This window comes from Microcaecilia unicolor, chromosome 6, assembly GCF_901765095.1.
Source record: "Microcaecilia unicolor chromosome 6, aMicUni1.1, whole genome shotgun sequence".
NCBI lineage: Eukaryota > Metazoa > Chordata > Amphibia > Gymnophiona > Siphonopidae > Microcaecilia > Microcaecilia unicolor.
The window spans coordinates 181,702,194-181,717,251 of record NC_044036.1 but is presented as its reverse complement, the minus strand read 5'-3'; the positions used below and the strand labels follow the sequence as shown (position 1 = coordinate 181,717,251).

The 15,058-nt window shown below is 44.0% G+C and overlaps 1 protein-coding gene across 11 annotated transcripts in view; it reads left to right on the top strand.

Annotated features, from left to right (window-relative positions):
- The window catches only part of ACY1 (aminoacylase 1), a 74,623-nt gene that overhangs the window by 17,343 nt on the left and 42,222 nt on the right, over window positions 1–15,058 (top strand). For all 11 annotated transcript variants that reach the window (XM_030205860.1, XM_030205861.1, XM_030205865.1 and 8 more), the window contains 4 exons: window positions 2,413–2,564; window positions 8,041–8,105; window positions 13,298–13,402; window positions 14,930–15,024. In XM_030205860.1, coding sequence (XP_030061720.1) covers window positions 2,413–2,564; window positions 8,041–8,105; window positions 13,298–13,402; window positions 14,930–15,024 — 417 coding nt within the window. The remainder of the gene's footprint in view (window positions 1–2,412; window positions 2,565–8,040; window positions 8,106–13,297; window positions 13,403–14,929; window positions 15,025–15,058) is intronic.

Sequence of the window (15,058 nt, the reverse complement as noted above, 5' to 3'; positions counted from 1 at the left end):
ACTTGCCCATCAGGCAGCTCATAGCTCTTCTTCAGGGAGGATGAAGAAGCAGTAGTGGCACTTCCTCTTTCTCTGTGGATCGGAGCTGGCTAACGGTCTCTTTAAGCCACCCTAATTTCCCTTACGCCCTCTGCCCCGATAAATCTTTTTCTCTGACCTTGCTTTTCTTGTAATCCTATCTCCGTATCCTTCACCCTTCCCTGCCTCTCTCTCCTTCTCTGCTCACATTCAACAGATTGCCAAAACCTGTGGTTTCTTTCTCTATAACATGAGCAAAATCCGTCCCTTTGTCTCTGAGCACTCTACCAGAACCCTTATCCACACTCTTATCACCTCTCATCTTGATTATTGTAACCTGCTTCTCACCGGCCTCCCTCTTAGCCATCTCTCTCCTCTTCAATCAGTCCAAAACTCTGCTGCGCGACTCATTTTCCGCCAAAGTCTCTATGCTCACATTAGCCCTTTCCTTAAGTCACTTCACTGGCTCCCTATCCGTTTCCGCATTCAATTCAAACTTCTCTTATTGACCTATAAGTGCATTCACTCTGCCGCTCCCCAGCACCTCTCCACTCTTGTCTCTCCCTATGCCCCCTCTCGGGTACTCCGTTCTGTAGATAAATCTCTCTTATCTGTCCCCTTCTCCTCTACTGCTAATTCCAGACTCCGTTCCTTTTATCTTGCTGCACCTCTCGCCTGGAATAGACTACCCGAGCCTGTACGTCTAGCCCCGTCTTTGGCCGTTTTCAAGTCCAAACTTAAAGCCCACCTCTTTACCACTGCTTTTGACTCCTAACCACTACTCACTTGCCCTGTCCTTTTTTCCTCACCTCTTTATTCCCTTACCCTTGTTGTTCTGTCTGTTTACCTGTCTTATCTAGATTGTAAGCTCTTTGAGCAGGGACTGTCTTTTTGTGTATGGTGTACAGCGCTGCATATGCCTTGTGGCGCTATAGAAATGATAAATAGTAGTAGTAGTAGTATCTGTTATACCGGAACTGGTGATCGCCACCACGGTACTATGTAAGCCACATTGAGCCTGCAAATAGGTGGGAAAATGTGGGATACAAATGCAATAAATAAATAAAATAAAATAAATAAAAGCACATAAGTGCATTGCTGCCTTCATAAAATAGACAGTGGAGGATTAGTCTAGTGGCCTGAGAACCATGGGAAAAGAATTCAATTTCCACTGAGCTCTGTGCATTAACCTTCCATTGCCCCGCCCAGGTACAAACTAAGTACCTGTATATAATCCCTCAGATTCTATAAAGGGCACACAATCCTGAGATGCACAGTCAACTGCTTTACAGAACAAGCCTGTAAAAGCACATAATTGGAAATCATACTTTTAATATTAAACTTTTCTTCCAGAGATAAATACATAAGGCCAATTTCTAAAAGGCATTTGAAAAGTGCTCACCCTCCCTGCAGCTAAAAGATCAAGTTTATGTAGAGGTCATGACCTAGGGTTCTACCTTGACTGTAGCAGCTCTTTGCTGCCCCTTAGAAGATGCCACTCTAGGCTGCTCCCTAGGCTGCCTCATTGTTAAAACCAGCCCTGATTTTTTGAGCAGTTGGCTGTGAATTGTTAACTGGACAAACAGCTTATTATTTTACCCTAGATGTACCAGCACCCCTTCTAGCTAGCCCTTCCCTATCTTTGGTCCTAATGTGCCTGAAACATACCTACCTTACTCGACCCTAACATCACATTGTATTTGTTCCTCTACCGGACTTGGCGAACGCCTTTACGGTACTATGTAAGCCACATTGAACCTGCAAATAGATGGGAAAATGTGGGATACAAATGTAACAAATAAATAAACTAGATTGGGTAACAAGCCAATTAATAGCAATAATTGACTGCTAACAATTACTGGTGTTAATTGGCAATAATTTGGAATTGCCTATGCAACTGCCTGCGTGCAGTTCTATAAAGATCCACACCGAAATTTTCTAACACACAACCCAAAAGGGGGCATGTCTGGGCATTCCGAAAAGTTGTGCTTGGATTTATAGAATTCAGCCTGAGCGCGCCTAACTTGAACACCAGCATTTATACCAGGTTTCAGCAGGCGTAAGTCTGGTGCCTAAAGTTAGGCATGTGAATCGCCGCTAAACACGGCTCGTGACCTTTATAGAATCGTGCTTAGTGCAGATTTTTTTAGCGCCCAATTTTGGGCACCATTTACTGAATTCAGCCCAATATGTAAACCGCTTTGAGTGTAACCGTAGAAAGGCAGTATATCGAATCCCGTTGCCTTTTTTCTGTCTAGGAGCCCTGTATTAAATTACCTTCTCTATAGATTATTTTGTTAGTGTGTACAAATTGGCATGATGATAAAGTTTCCTGAATCTGAAAGGAGGAGGAAGGAGATTCTTTACTTATCATCTCTTGTATTTCTTGGCCAGGATACAGCAGACCAGTGGAAAGACAAGAATGTTGCCCGAGACTTGCCCACAAAAGCTGGAAGAGCAGAACTTGAATCTCCAAGAAAATCCAGCCACAACGTGCTTCCGGGATTATCTGAGGATCCGGACAGATCATCCGCAGCCAGACTATGGTAAGCCAGACTGCTTTTGTAAGAGAGACTCGCTTCTTTTTGCTGTGGGACTGAAGGAAGGTCCAGGCTTGCTGCTTTCCTTCCTCTGAGTGAAAGGGAGAGCCAGGGTCTCTTCTGCATTGGGATGTTAACTATAGCTGCTAGGTATGAGTTACATGTCCTATTTGGGCTGAATAGAAACATAGACTATGATGATAGATTCATTTAGGCTGTCAAGTTCCCATCCTGCTGCAGAGCTGTAGTCGCCAATTGATTTTTGGATTTCTCCACACTTTATGTAACTAAAGATCCTCTGTGCTTATCCCCTACTTTCTTGAATTCTCCAGGTTTCGTCTCTGCTGCCTCCCCCAGGATGTCAATCCTTGCATCCAGTACCCTTTCCATGAAGAGATATTTCATGATGTTGCTTCTGTGTCTATGTCCTTGAAGTCTTCACTGTAACTTCTTGCTCTTCCTTTCTTTATTATTGATATTTTTCAGTTAACTGGGCCTGATTTAAAGAAGTTGTTCAGGTGTTTTAGCGCAGGTGTGAACACAGAGTGAGTGTGAATGCTGTGGATTGCCTGTGTCCTTCTTAGTTCAGGGTTAAAAGTAATAAGACAGGTGCCTAAGATAAAGACTTTTTTTAGTTAATTTTCTTTTATATAGCTAGAGGCTCAAGTGGTGATCTCTCTTTCGTACAGAAAGTGTTGTTGTTTTTTTTAATAAGTAACAAAAAGTCAGGAGGTTAGACTCTTTTTTTGAGTTGCTTAAATTCAGAGTAGTAGGTCACAGTTCCTGAGTCAGCGCAGAAGCTGAAGTGAAGAGAAGGGTCCCACCGTTACAAGAAAGACAGTCCATACCAAGACAGATTTCAGCGAAGTAAACCATCTGCAAGTACCTGGAATGGCACTTCTGGGAAGAGGGATGTGAGAAAAGCATAAGAGTGAGAAGGTTAATTGAAGTTTGTCTAAATTGCACTTACCTGAAGGGTTGAAGTTTGGTTCATTCAAAGGAGCTGAAGTGATATGAAAAATATAAAATATCACAAAGAATCATTTTCTTGAAAAAGAGTTTATGTATGAGATTGATAAAATGAAATAGAATTAATTCCTACCTGTACTTTTATCTGATAGTGAATGTTTTTGATCTGTTGTGCAAGAAACCATCAAGTTAATTCCTTGATGAATTCCCTGAAAAATAATATAGTAACATAGTAGATGACGGCAGAAAAATACCTGCACAGTCCATCCAGTCTGCCCAACAAGATAATTTCACGTGTGCTACTTTTTGTGTATACCTTACCTTGATTGACAATTATTTTGGCTGCTAGTACAATCGATGATAAATGTCCCAGTATACATAGGGTGCGAAGAAAGCACTCTAAAATCGCTTCAGACTGTCCAAAACACGGCAGCAAGACTGATATTCAAGAAGTCGAAACGTGAAAGTGTAACTTTTCAAAGCTAGCACGCTTATTTTCAAAATTCTGTTTGGCATGTCTCTTGACTACATGTTAGACCTGATTGAACTATAATCAAGATTTGCAAACCCGGGAACCAGAAGCTACCTACTGCTTCACCTACCAAACTGCAGAAACATAATCTACAAATCCATCTATATGCATTAGGTGCATTAGGACCTATATGGTTGGGTTCAGCTATCTGGGTTCCAAATGGTGGAACTCAATTCCCAAGGTCATAAGAAGCATCACAAACTACCTTTAATTCAGAAAGGAACTAAAAACATATCTGTTCAAGAAATATTATGACTAATCACACAAATTATTGGTGCAAACACTACTCTGCGAATGTAATGTTTATTCGCATTCCCTTCTAACATCACTGTGTAAGCCACATTGCACCAAGATTTGTTTTTGGATAACTGTGGGCTACAAGAACAAATAATTTTATATATTTTATTCTGAAAATGGGCAGCTAATTCAAGTTGAGCTCACCTCCTGTCACAACTGTCAGGAATGGTGAGCCCTTGGACCAAAGCCGGAGCTTTGGCAGACAAATCACCGGGGCTGGCACAGGCAGGAATCAGAACAGACTGGACTAAGATAAACTAACAGACCTAACAAGGCAGGACAGAGGTAACTAAACACAATGGACAACACAAGAACCAGATCCAGACGAGGCAAGGAAAAGAAGGCGAAGAGCCAGAACTGGAACCCAGACAGGAGAAGGCAAAACTCAGAACTGGATTAAAACTGGGACTGGGACCCAGAAATGCAAGACAAGGCAACACATGGAAGTAGATTAAAACTGGGTCCAGAAAAGGGCAAGACAAGGACAAGAACTGGATCCGGACAGGACTAGACCAAAAGACAAGACAAAGCACAACTAGATAGGCAAGACAGGGCAGGAGCTAGGCAACAGAATAACAGACGCATGACAATACACAAGGCAGGAACAGGATTCAGGATTCTCAGACAGTATTCAGGATTCTCGAACAGGCCATGTAGGAAAGCTCCCTGGGTCCTTATTTAGGAGTAGGCTGATGATGTCACAAGTAGGAAATGAAGCAGAAGCAGGGAGACCAAAGCGAGGCTTGGCTTCAGGGACACCAAAGTGAGGCTTGGCTAACAGGAAGAACAACAACAGGAAATGAAGCAGAAGTAGGGAGACCAGAGCGAGGCTTGGCTTACAGGAAGAACAACAATAGGAGTAAAAGGCAGACTGGAGAGGTCACAGAGCTAGGTACAGAAAAACTGTAGGTTTGAACATAAGGGCACGGCCACAACCGTGACACCTCCTCAGGTCTTTCAAGATCTCATCGACACAAGTTATTGATATTGGCCACTATGGCATTCTGTTAGAAGTCTCTATCCCTTATTTGGCTGCTTTTACACAGCCCTTTGTGCCAGGTAGGGCGTTGTACTCGCTTGCAGCACATAGGCTAAGGCTTCCATCTCTCTTCTGTGCATGTTGGGAATCTACTCATGCCAGTCCCAACCATTGTTCCATCTAAACTAAGCAGGAGTCCTCCAACTGTATTGCTGCCAGTGGGGGATAGTGCTTCAATGTTATGTTTTCAATTGCTAGGGACAGGCAGGTTCCCTGGAGTCCTGCAAAGATTGCCTGTCCCTATTTAAATTATGATAGTGAAACAGCACCCTCCATTGGTAGGACTCTCGCTCTGCTTAGAGGGAACAGTCTGGAATGACCTTTCAGAGTCCATACGTGCTGAAGAGTCATTGTTCCCTTTAAACACACAATCTTCTATTACTCTTGTCCGAAACTTCTTTACCTAGCTTCTAGCGGGGTTACTTACCTAAGGACTACTCGTTACCCCAAGAACTGTTCTTCTAAAGAACCCTTTTCCCAACTAAGGGCAGTTCTCAAACTACCTACTGTATAGCAATGTTAGAGTTTTAAGATAAATGAATCAACTATTGAGATAATTTTCTATAAAAGTTTATATTAAAAAAAAATAAAAAACGCTTAAAAGTATAAGATTCATGGACCTATGAAGAAGACCCGGAGAGCATAAGTTTCAGTGCTCAAGGGCCATCTGAGGAGCCATTGAGAGTTCATCTGAATCTTCATGAGATGGTATTCTATGGTTGTCGATATCACAAGGAGGTTTTAATATGGGGTTTGTGATTCGGTGTTACATGAAGGATGTTTACATGTTCGTGTTAAAGCAGCAGCACTCACAAATCTTTCTGCGGCCATGATTCCAATTTGCATGGCTGCTAAAGTGCGCAACCCTCAGGTGGCACAGGACTGCTCCAGTCTAATGGGCCTTACGATGCATTCTCCATTTGTAAGGTTATGTTGTCTTGTCTCTGCCCCCTTACTTCCCTTCTTCTCTATCCTATTTCTTTACAGCCTTTTTTCCCTACTTTACTTCAACTAAATCAGTGTAACCTAGGCCTCCTAATGTGTTCATCCTATTTTCATCCCCCTCAAAGAATTATCTATTATTACTGTCTAGTTTTATAATTGTAAATGGCCTAGATGTGCACTGTGATTGGCAGTATATCAAATAAAGGGCCTCTTTTACCAAACCGCACTAGTGATTAGCGCGGCAATGCCGACAAAGCCCATTCAATTTCAGTGGGCTTCATTGGCATTGCCGAGTGGGAATCACTAGCGCACTTTGGCAAGAGGCCCAAAATGAACCTTAACCATGTAGTGCAAACGAGAGTTTTTAATACAAGAGGCATTGCTGCACTTTAAGAGTCTGTAGAAATAAAGGAAAAGCATATCGGCATGTGAGGTCACCTTAATCGTATGATTACTGACAGCACGAGGACATGACATTTGGCCCCGTCATTGCTCGTGTACCAGTGGGTTGCGTTTGCTGTTATACAAAACAAACCCAGATGAGGCTCAAGGACCAAGGTTCAGATTTATTTGATATACTGCAAAATCTAAAGATAATCTAAGCAGTTTATAGGAAACAATAGTAAAATCAAAATTAAGAGTAGATAAGACAAAACATCAAGGTTGTAAAAAAGCATAACTTCTGTTCTCAAATAAAAGCTTAATTATGTATCACTCTTAGTGTTTCTGTTCAGGTTTTAGTTTTGTTGTCATGTCCTTCCTGTGCAACCACAGGCTGTACCTTGATGCTGTCCATACCTGGCGTCTCCTTTGTGCATACATGCACTGCTCTGCTCTGCACCCAGATGGATGGATAGACATCCTCTCCCTTTAATGTGCAACTTCTCAAAGTACAAGCAAAGTATTCTGACTGTGAGCATGTACCTTGATCATATATGTATTTACAAACCTAGTGTGATGGCTTCTCAGCATTTTGGAATAGCAAAGGGTACTGCAGCCAGGACTGAGGTACACTGGTCGATCTGCATGTGGAACTTGGTCCTGGAATAGCAGAGGATGCAGTAAGACATGAATGAGGTGATTTGGCACAGTTGTGCATGGATCTTAGATATGAAATAGCATGTGTGCAGCTGGGCAGGACTGATGTGCACTGTCAGAGCTGTGTATGGGTCTTACGAAGGGGAGCAGCAGGGCAAGATTGAGGTGCACTGACAGAGCTGTGGGTGGGTCTTACTAATGCATTAGAAGAAGGTGCAGCAAGGCAGGACTGTGGTGCACTGACAGAGCTGTGTATGGATATTAATAATGGAATAGGAAGGGGTGTCGCAGGGTGGGATTGAGGTGCACTGGCAGAGGTGTGTATGGATCTTAGTAATCCAATAGGAGGGGGCGCTATAGGTTAGGACTAAGCTGCATAGGCACTAATGCATAGGGCTAACATGCTTTGCCCAAGGAATGGGATGATTTACTGTACAATAAGGTGGGGGTATTTCAAGTTATGAATTACATGTGCAGAGCTCTGTGGAAGGCTACTATTGCAGTATCATTGAACAATGCAAATCTTGCCCCATCCCAGCTGTGAGACAGACTGGCTGTGGTTAAAGTTTGCAGCTGATGAGAGAGGTGACAGGGGAGGTTAGGTGAGGTGAGGCAGAAGCTAATGGCTAATTGTGCTGATGCAAGATTTTCTGCCCTTGCAGATGGAGCTATACATTTCCTGGAGCGGATTGCTCAAGAGCTTGGACTGGCTTGCCAGAAAGTGGAGGTAAGATGAAGTTTAAGTCATCCGAGTGATGATGGGTAATGCCATGTATGCACAAGCGGTGCATTAGGACCCTCGGTGTGGCCCTTGTATGCAAGTGAAGATTAAAAAACTGAGGATAATAGTTAAAGGGAATTAACAGAGCATTTCATCTGAGACCTGGCTCACTGCTCCTGGCTCTCTTTTCTATTGCAGCATTAGGTAGAGAGAAGGCAGGACAGGGCAAGCCCTAGTGGTAAGAGACTTCTATGGGCTCATCCTATGGGACACAGGAAATTCCAGCTGTTGTCTGGGGGGAGGATGAGATCCCTCTGTTCAGCAGAGTGAGAAGCCATAGAGACAAATGAACATGTGAAAAATATCTCAGAAACTTTTTAACCACTGGGCAAGTGGCCAGCAATGAACAAAGTGCTCAAATGTGCCTGAACCCTCACCCATTCACCACCTCGTCAGTTCTGCCTATACACTGTTTCCTCCTCACAGTCTGTAATAGGGCACCTAAAGATAGTAGCACATCTGTGTAAGATGCCTGCACTCAGCGGTATTCTGGGTCATTTAGGGGTACATTCTATAAACGGCACTGAAATTTAAGTATTCTATAAAATGCGTGTGCAACTCCTAGATACGCCCTACCACAGCCACAACCCTTAGAAGTTGCGCATGACAAATGCGCAGCTTCTAGAATAGTGAGTAAAGTCAGTTGCATGTGCAACTGCCACCTGGTGCCAGTTAACACCAAGTTAAGCCAACAATTAGCTGTTAGCTCCAGTGAATAGCCAATTATTAAATTAACTTGTGTGTACAACCAACCTTATTCTATAAATTGGGCTCCCAACTTTGTATGTGAAATGTAAAGTTGGGTACCCAAGTTTATAGAATTAGAGGGTTAGTGCGTAAGTGCATGGGGGTGGGGGGCATGCATGTGGGTGTAGCATAATTATGTACCCCACTTGCACGCACAACTTACAGAATACCATTGGTTGTGGTGTAAGTGCTGTATTTAGGTGCAAACATTTATGCCCATTGTAGACCTGATGGAAGTGTTAGTGCCTAAATGTAATATACCGATCTAGTAGGCACTTATTTATCAAACTTGCTAGGAGCCTTCTATTAACCATCAATATATTGGATCCTAGATAAATGTTTCCTCCAACACTTTTATTGTAATTTTTTCACACACAGAATCTTCTTTAACTATTCATCACTTATTTTAATCATCTATGTTTTTTTTGTTTTAATCTTTATTTTTTTGTGATTTTTATTTATAGTATTTTTTAAAAGATAAAGAGTACGCAGACTCCATCCATATCCAGCATTTCTCCTCTCTTCCCTCCCCTCAATCCATGTCCAGCATTTCTCCTCTCTTCCCTCCCCTCCATCCATCCAAATCTCCACATTTAGGTCGACCTTAGAGATGGTCGTCCCTAGACTTGGTCGTTTCTGATTTTTGGCGATAATGGAAACCGAGGACGCCTATCTCAGAAACGACCAAATGCAAGCCCTTTGGTTGTGGGAGGAGCCAGCATTCGTAGTGCACTGGTCCCCCTGACATGCCAGGACACCAACCAGGAACCTAGGGGACACTGCAGTGGACTTCAGAAAAAGCTGCCAGGTGCATAGCTCCCTTACCTTGTGTGCTGAGCCCCCCAAAACCCACTCCCCACTCCCCACAACTGTACACCACTACCATAGCCCTTAGGGATGAATGGGGGCACCTAGATGTGGGTACAGTGGGTTTGTGGTGGGTTTTGGAGGGCTCACATTTACCACCACAAGTTTAACAGGTGGGGGGGGGGGGGGGGGCATGGGCCTGGGTCCGCCTGCCTGAAGTGCACTTTAGTACCCACTAAAACTGCTCCAGGGACCTGCATACTGCTGTCATGGAGCTGGATATGATATTTGAGGCTGGCATAGAGGCTGGAAAATATATTAATTTTTTTTTTTTAGGGTGGGAGGGGGTTAGTGACCACTGGGGGAGTAGGGCACATTTTTGTGGCTTGGTCATAAAAATAGAAGGACCAAGTAAAGTCGGCCAAGTGTTCATCAGGGATGCCCTTCTTTTTTCCACTATCGGCCGAGGACGCCCATGTGTTAAGCACGCCCCAGTCCCGCCTTTGTTACACTTCCGACACGCCCATGGGAACTTTGGTCGTCCCCGTGACGGAAAGCAGTTGAAGGCGCCCAAAATCAGCTTTCGATTATGCCGATTTGGGCTACCCTGGGAGAAGGACGCCCATCTCTCGATGCACTTATCTTTACAGCCTTGTAGTCCTCGGCCCGAGTTTTGATTTCTGCCTCAGGGTCTGTGGTGTCTAACGACTGTAACCAGTGCTGTAATTCAATCAGGGCTGCAGTATCCGGATAGAAGGAACTGCAGCACCGATTGAATTACAGCACTGGTTACAGTCGTTAGACACCACAGACCCTGAGGCAGAAATCGAAACTCGGGCCGAAGTCAGGCCGTGGACGGGGATATGTGACTACAAGGCTGTTAAGATAAGTGCATCTTAGAACCTTTAAGATACTAATAAGGAAGGTTCAAGCTTGAATTTTCACATTTAGGAGGTTTTTAGCCTATGATGAATGAAAGGTGGCTCCCTAAGGTTGTTAGAGTTATCAACAAAGGAGTGCTCCTTAGCATTTGAGGCTTTTCCTCTTTCAAAGATAAAAAAACACAATACATCACGTATAAAGTATTTAGATATCTCTTTATACTTTATCAATTTCCTATATCAATAGACGGGGGAACGAAGAGGCTCGTTTGCTCTTCCATTGAGTGGAGGGGAATGTTCCCCTTCTCTCGGCCTCTCACATTGCAGGAGCTCTGAATACCTAAGCAGAGTGGATTTAGATCCAGGGAAGTGGCAGCTGTCTATCCAGGTGTTTGAACTTTTCACCTCCCTGGCCCTTCCCACTCTGGATCTGATGGCGACCTGCGCCTTTTTCAGTCGCTGAAGAGAGGCTAGATCTTGGGGAGTGTATGTTCTGGTTATACCTTGACCGATGGCAGAGCTGATCTATGTATTTCCGCCATGGCTGATGATAGGCAGAACTCTGAGGCATAGCTTTACATATGGGCCAGGTGATTCTTGTACCACCAGACTGGCAGAGGCGCCTGTGGTATGTGGCTCTAGTGTGTCTACAGATAGCCCCCTCCTTACACCTTCCCTGTCCAAGGGACCTATTATATCTGGGTCTAGTTCTCATAGAGGATCCCCTCCTGTTTTGGTCTTATGGCCTGGCCTGGCTCTTGAAAGTGTTTGGCTCCAGAAGAACGGATATGTAGAGGACGTCATAGCCATTTTGCTGCGGACTTGGAAGAGATCCACATCTACAGCCTATGCCAGGGTATGGAGAACCTTTGAGAGTTGGGCGAACCCTTTGAAAGCTCAGGCGGTGGCCTTGGCTTGTTACAGGAGTCGCATGTAATGAACTTCGATTGCTGTTCATCCTGATGTGATATGTTTTCTACGAGGGGTGACTCATCTCTGTCCCCCTCTGCACAAGCCTTGTCTCCATGGGATCTTAATTTGGTACTCAAAGCTTTGCAGAGAGCCCCCTTTGAACCTCTGTCTCTGGCTACTCTCAAAAACCTGACCTTTAAAACTGTTTTCCTGCTAGCTGTTTCCTCGGTTAGAAGATAATTCTTGCAGAGATCCCCTTTCTGCAGTTTTTGCAGACAGATGTGTCCATATGCACGGTTCCTTCCTTTCTTCCGAAAGTGGCTTTGTCTTTTCACCTCAATCAGATGATTTTCCTCCTGTCCTTTCGGAGGGAGGATTATGGTGTGAACTACGCCTTCCTACTTTTGGATGTGAAACGGTCTCCTGTGTGCTTATCTGAAGGCTACAAATGATTTCCAGCGTTCAGACCATCTTTTTCCTATTCTCAGGCTCTAGGAAAGGCCAGCAGGCATCTAAACCTATAGTAGCGCAATGACTGAAGGATATTATTTCTGCGGCGTATTTGCTTGTTGGGAAGGCTGGTCTCTTGAATGTTAAGGCTCATTCTACGCGCTCTCTTGCTACGTCCTTTTTCGGAATCTCAAGCGATTTCGTCGGAAGAAATTTGTTGCTTGGCCACATGGGCCTCTTCCTATACTTTTTTGAAACACTATTGTTTGGATTTGGGTGCGAAAGTGGCGTCTGCCTTTGGCACTGAGGTGGAGTGTGGAGGAGTGGCCTAGTGGTTAGGGTGGTGGACTTTGGTCCTGGGGAACTGAGGAACTGAGTTCGATTCCCACTTCAGGCACAGGCAGCTCCTTGTGACTTTGGGCAAGTCACTTAACCCTCCATTGCCCCATTTAAGCCGCATTGAGCCTGCCATGAGTGGGAAAGTGCGGGGTACAAATGTAACAAAAAATTTGTGGCGGTGTCTTGCTCCCACCCTATCTAAGGATTGCTTTTCTACATCCTGTTCGTATGGACTGATCCTTTTGGTGATGTAATGGAAGGAAAAACTAGTTCTTTCCTTTAGTCCCAAAGGATCAGTCCAGGACCCACCCTGTTGTATGTTGCTCTGTTAGTGTACATAGTTCTGGGTTGTTATTCTCAAGCACAAGTTGAACTTTCTCTTCCTGTATGGATTTCTTCAGTTGGTGAAAAGAGGTAGGAGTTTATTTCTGTTTCCGTCAGTCATGCTTTCACTGCTTGGCTATCAAATACTGGCTAAAGCTAACTGCAAGGAACCAGATATAGCATAAATTAGCAAGAAACTTAACCCTTTGTGCCTCTGGTATGGGTACAACTTAGATTGTAAGTATTGCAAGGACAGGAAAATACCTACTGTACCTGAGAATAACTCACCTTGAGCTTTGAGTTAATGGTTGATGGACATAACCCATTTGTATGGACTGATCCTTTAGAACTAATGGGTAGATTGATCAAAAGCCCCATGCTGTTCCAAACAGTGCTCTAACAATAGCGCTGGAACAGCGTGGGGCTTTACCGCACCTATGATCAGAGATAATTGCATGCAAATTTAAGCACACAATTCTCTTCTGATCATGGGGTAGAAATGCGGGAGGCACTTGTTTGACAGGTCTGGGCTTTTGACAGCCCAGACCTGTCAAACACAGGGGCTGGAGGTCCATGGGACCACCAGACCCCAACTACCCCAGCCCCGAGCAAGGCGAAAAGAATATCAGGTAAGAACTAATGTTTCCTTTTTCTTGAACTTTCCCTTTTTCCTTCCAGGTGTATCCGGGGCGTGTCATCACCATTCTGACCTGGGAAGGAACAAACCCGCGTCTCAGATCCATTGTCCTGAACTCCCACACAGATGTGGTACCGGTGTTTGAGGTACAAGGCAATTGGGGTCTGGTTGCATGTCGGATGGGAGCAGGGGAATAACTGTGTATTCTTTGTTCCTTCTCCCTCCTTGCTTTTCTGCTAGGGTGGAACTATTTCAGCTGCTTCAAGAGGTTTGAAATTCTCAGGTACCCTGGGGAAAATTAATGATCAGAGCACATTGGTAAAGCTAGCATGGAAGAGAGCATCTGAAATCATCCATTTGGCTAGTTTTCTAGTTAGATTGCAGGTGGGCATTTGTGTGCACTAGTTGGATTTACTGATCCCTTTTATCCCAGGAGTGTTCAGTGCTTTTGAGCTGCTTTTCCATTTTGCACTAGCAAACTCACTGCCTGGTGGATAGTCTGCTGTGATAGGCTACCTGTGTAGTTCCTGGTTTGGTCTTGTTTTTTCTTTATTCCCTCATTCTTTCTTTTACTCATGCTGTTCGTCACACAGAGCCATCTGTCTCCATTCCAAGGAAGACTGGAAAATATCCCAAGGTGCATGTTCCTTTTGGTCCCCTTCCTAGGGTTCTAGTGTATTGCATCAGAAAGAAGCATAGGCCTTCCTGAAGCTTGGAACTGTTCTGCAATAGGAAAATGAAAGAAAATTAATTACAACAATTTATTTAGGAACTTAGAATGGAGAAAAATTTGTGGTAGCTCTTGAAAGCTTTCAGTATTAGGAGCAACAACCAAATTGGAGGTGAGGCTTCTTTATTGGACTCACTTCATGTTTTGAGAATTTTCTTCTCTCCCATCAGGTCAGTGAACAGGGGAGAGGATAACTCTCTAAAGCTTGTCATCAAAGAAATATGAAGTTAGTCCAATAAAAAAGTCTCAACCTCCAACTTGGTTCTTTATTGTTTATTTCCACATATCCTAATGGACTTAATCACAGGTCTCTGCTCATTGATAGGTATAGAAATGGTGCAGCTCCTTGTGACTCTGGGCAAGTCACTTAACCCTCCATTGCCCCTGGTACAAAATAAGTACCTGAATATATGTAAACCGCTTTGAATGCAGTTGCAAAAAACCTCAGAAAGGCGGTATATCAAGTCCCATTTCCCTTTCCCTTTATTGTGAGAAGTAGTGTTAATGATTAGTGCGGTGGGCTGAGAACCTGGAAACTGAGTTCAATTCCCACCACAGTTTCTTGTAATCCTGGGTAAGTCATTTAACCCTCCATTGCCCTAGGTACAAAAAGTTAAATTGTGTGTTCACTAGGGACAGAGAAAGAACCCGCATATAATAAATGTAAACCACTTTGGTTGTACTACAGAAAGGCAATATATCAAATCTGTGACCCTTTACCCTTACTCTACCGTGTTTCCTGAGCTGGGAGTTTTACTGAATGAAGACTTGTGTGCTGGGTTCAAAGATGGCAGGCCTCAGAGAAAGATGGCTGGCCTCCTAGGTAGGGCAGGGGAGGAATCGATGGCCTTGCAGCAAGTCATATGACTAGGAATGTAATGGAGGTGCTCCTTAGGTTCTCTGCCTCTCCCATGATGGCTTTTTCTTGGTTGCATTACTGTAGGAGTGTTGGAGTCATGATCCTTTTGCAGCCTATAAAGACGCTCATGGTAACATCTATGCCCGTGGCGCACAGGACATGAAGTGTGTCACCATTCAGTAAGTACACGGTCAGAATATCCGAGTGTGTCAC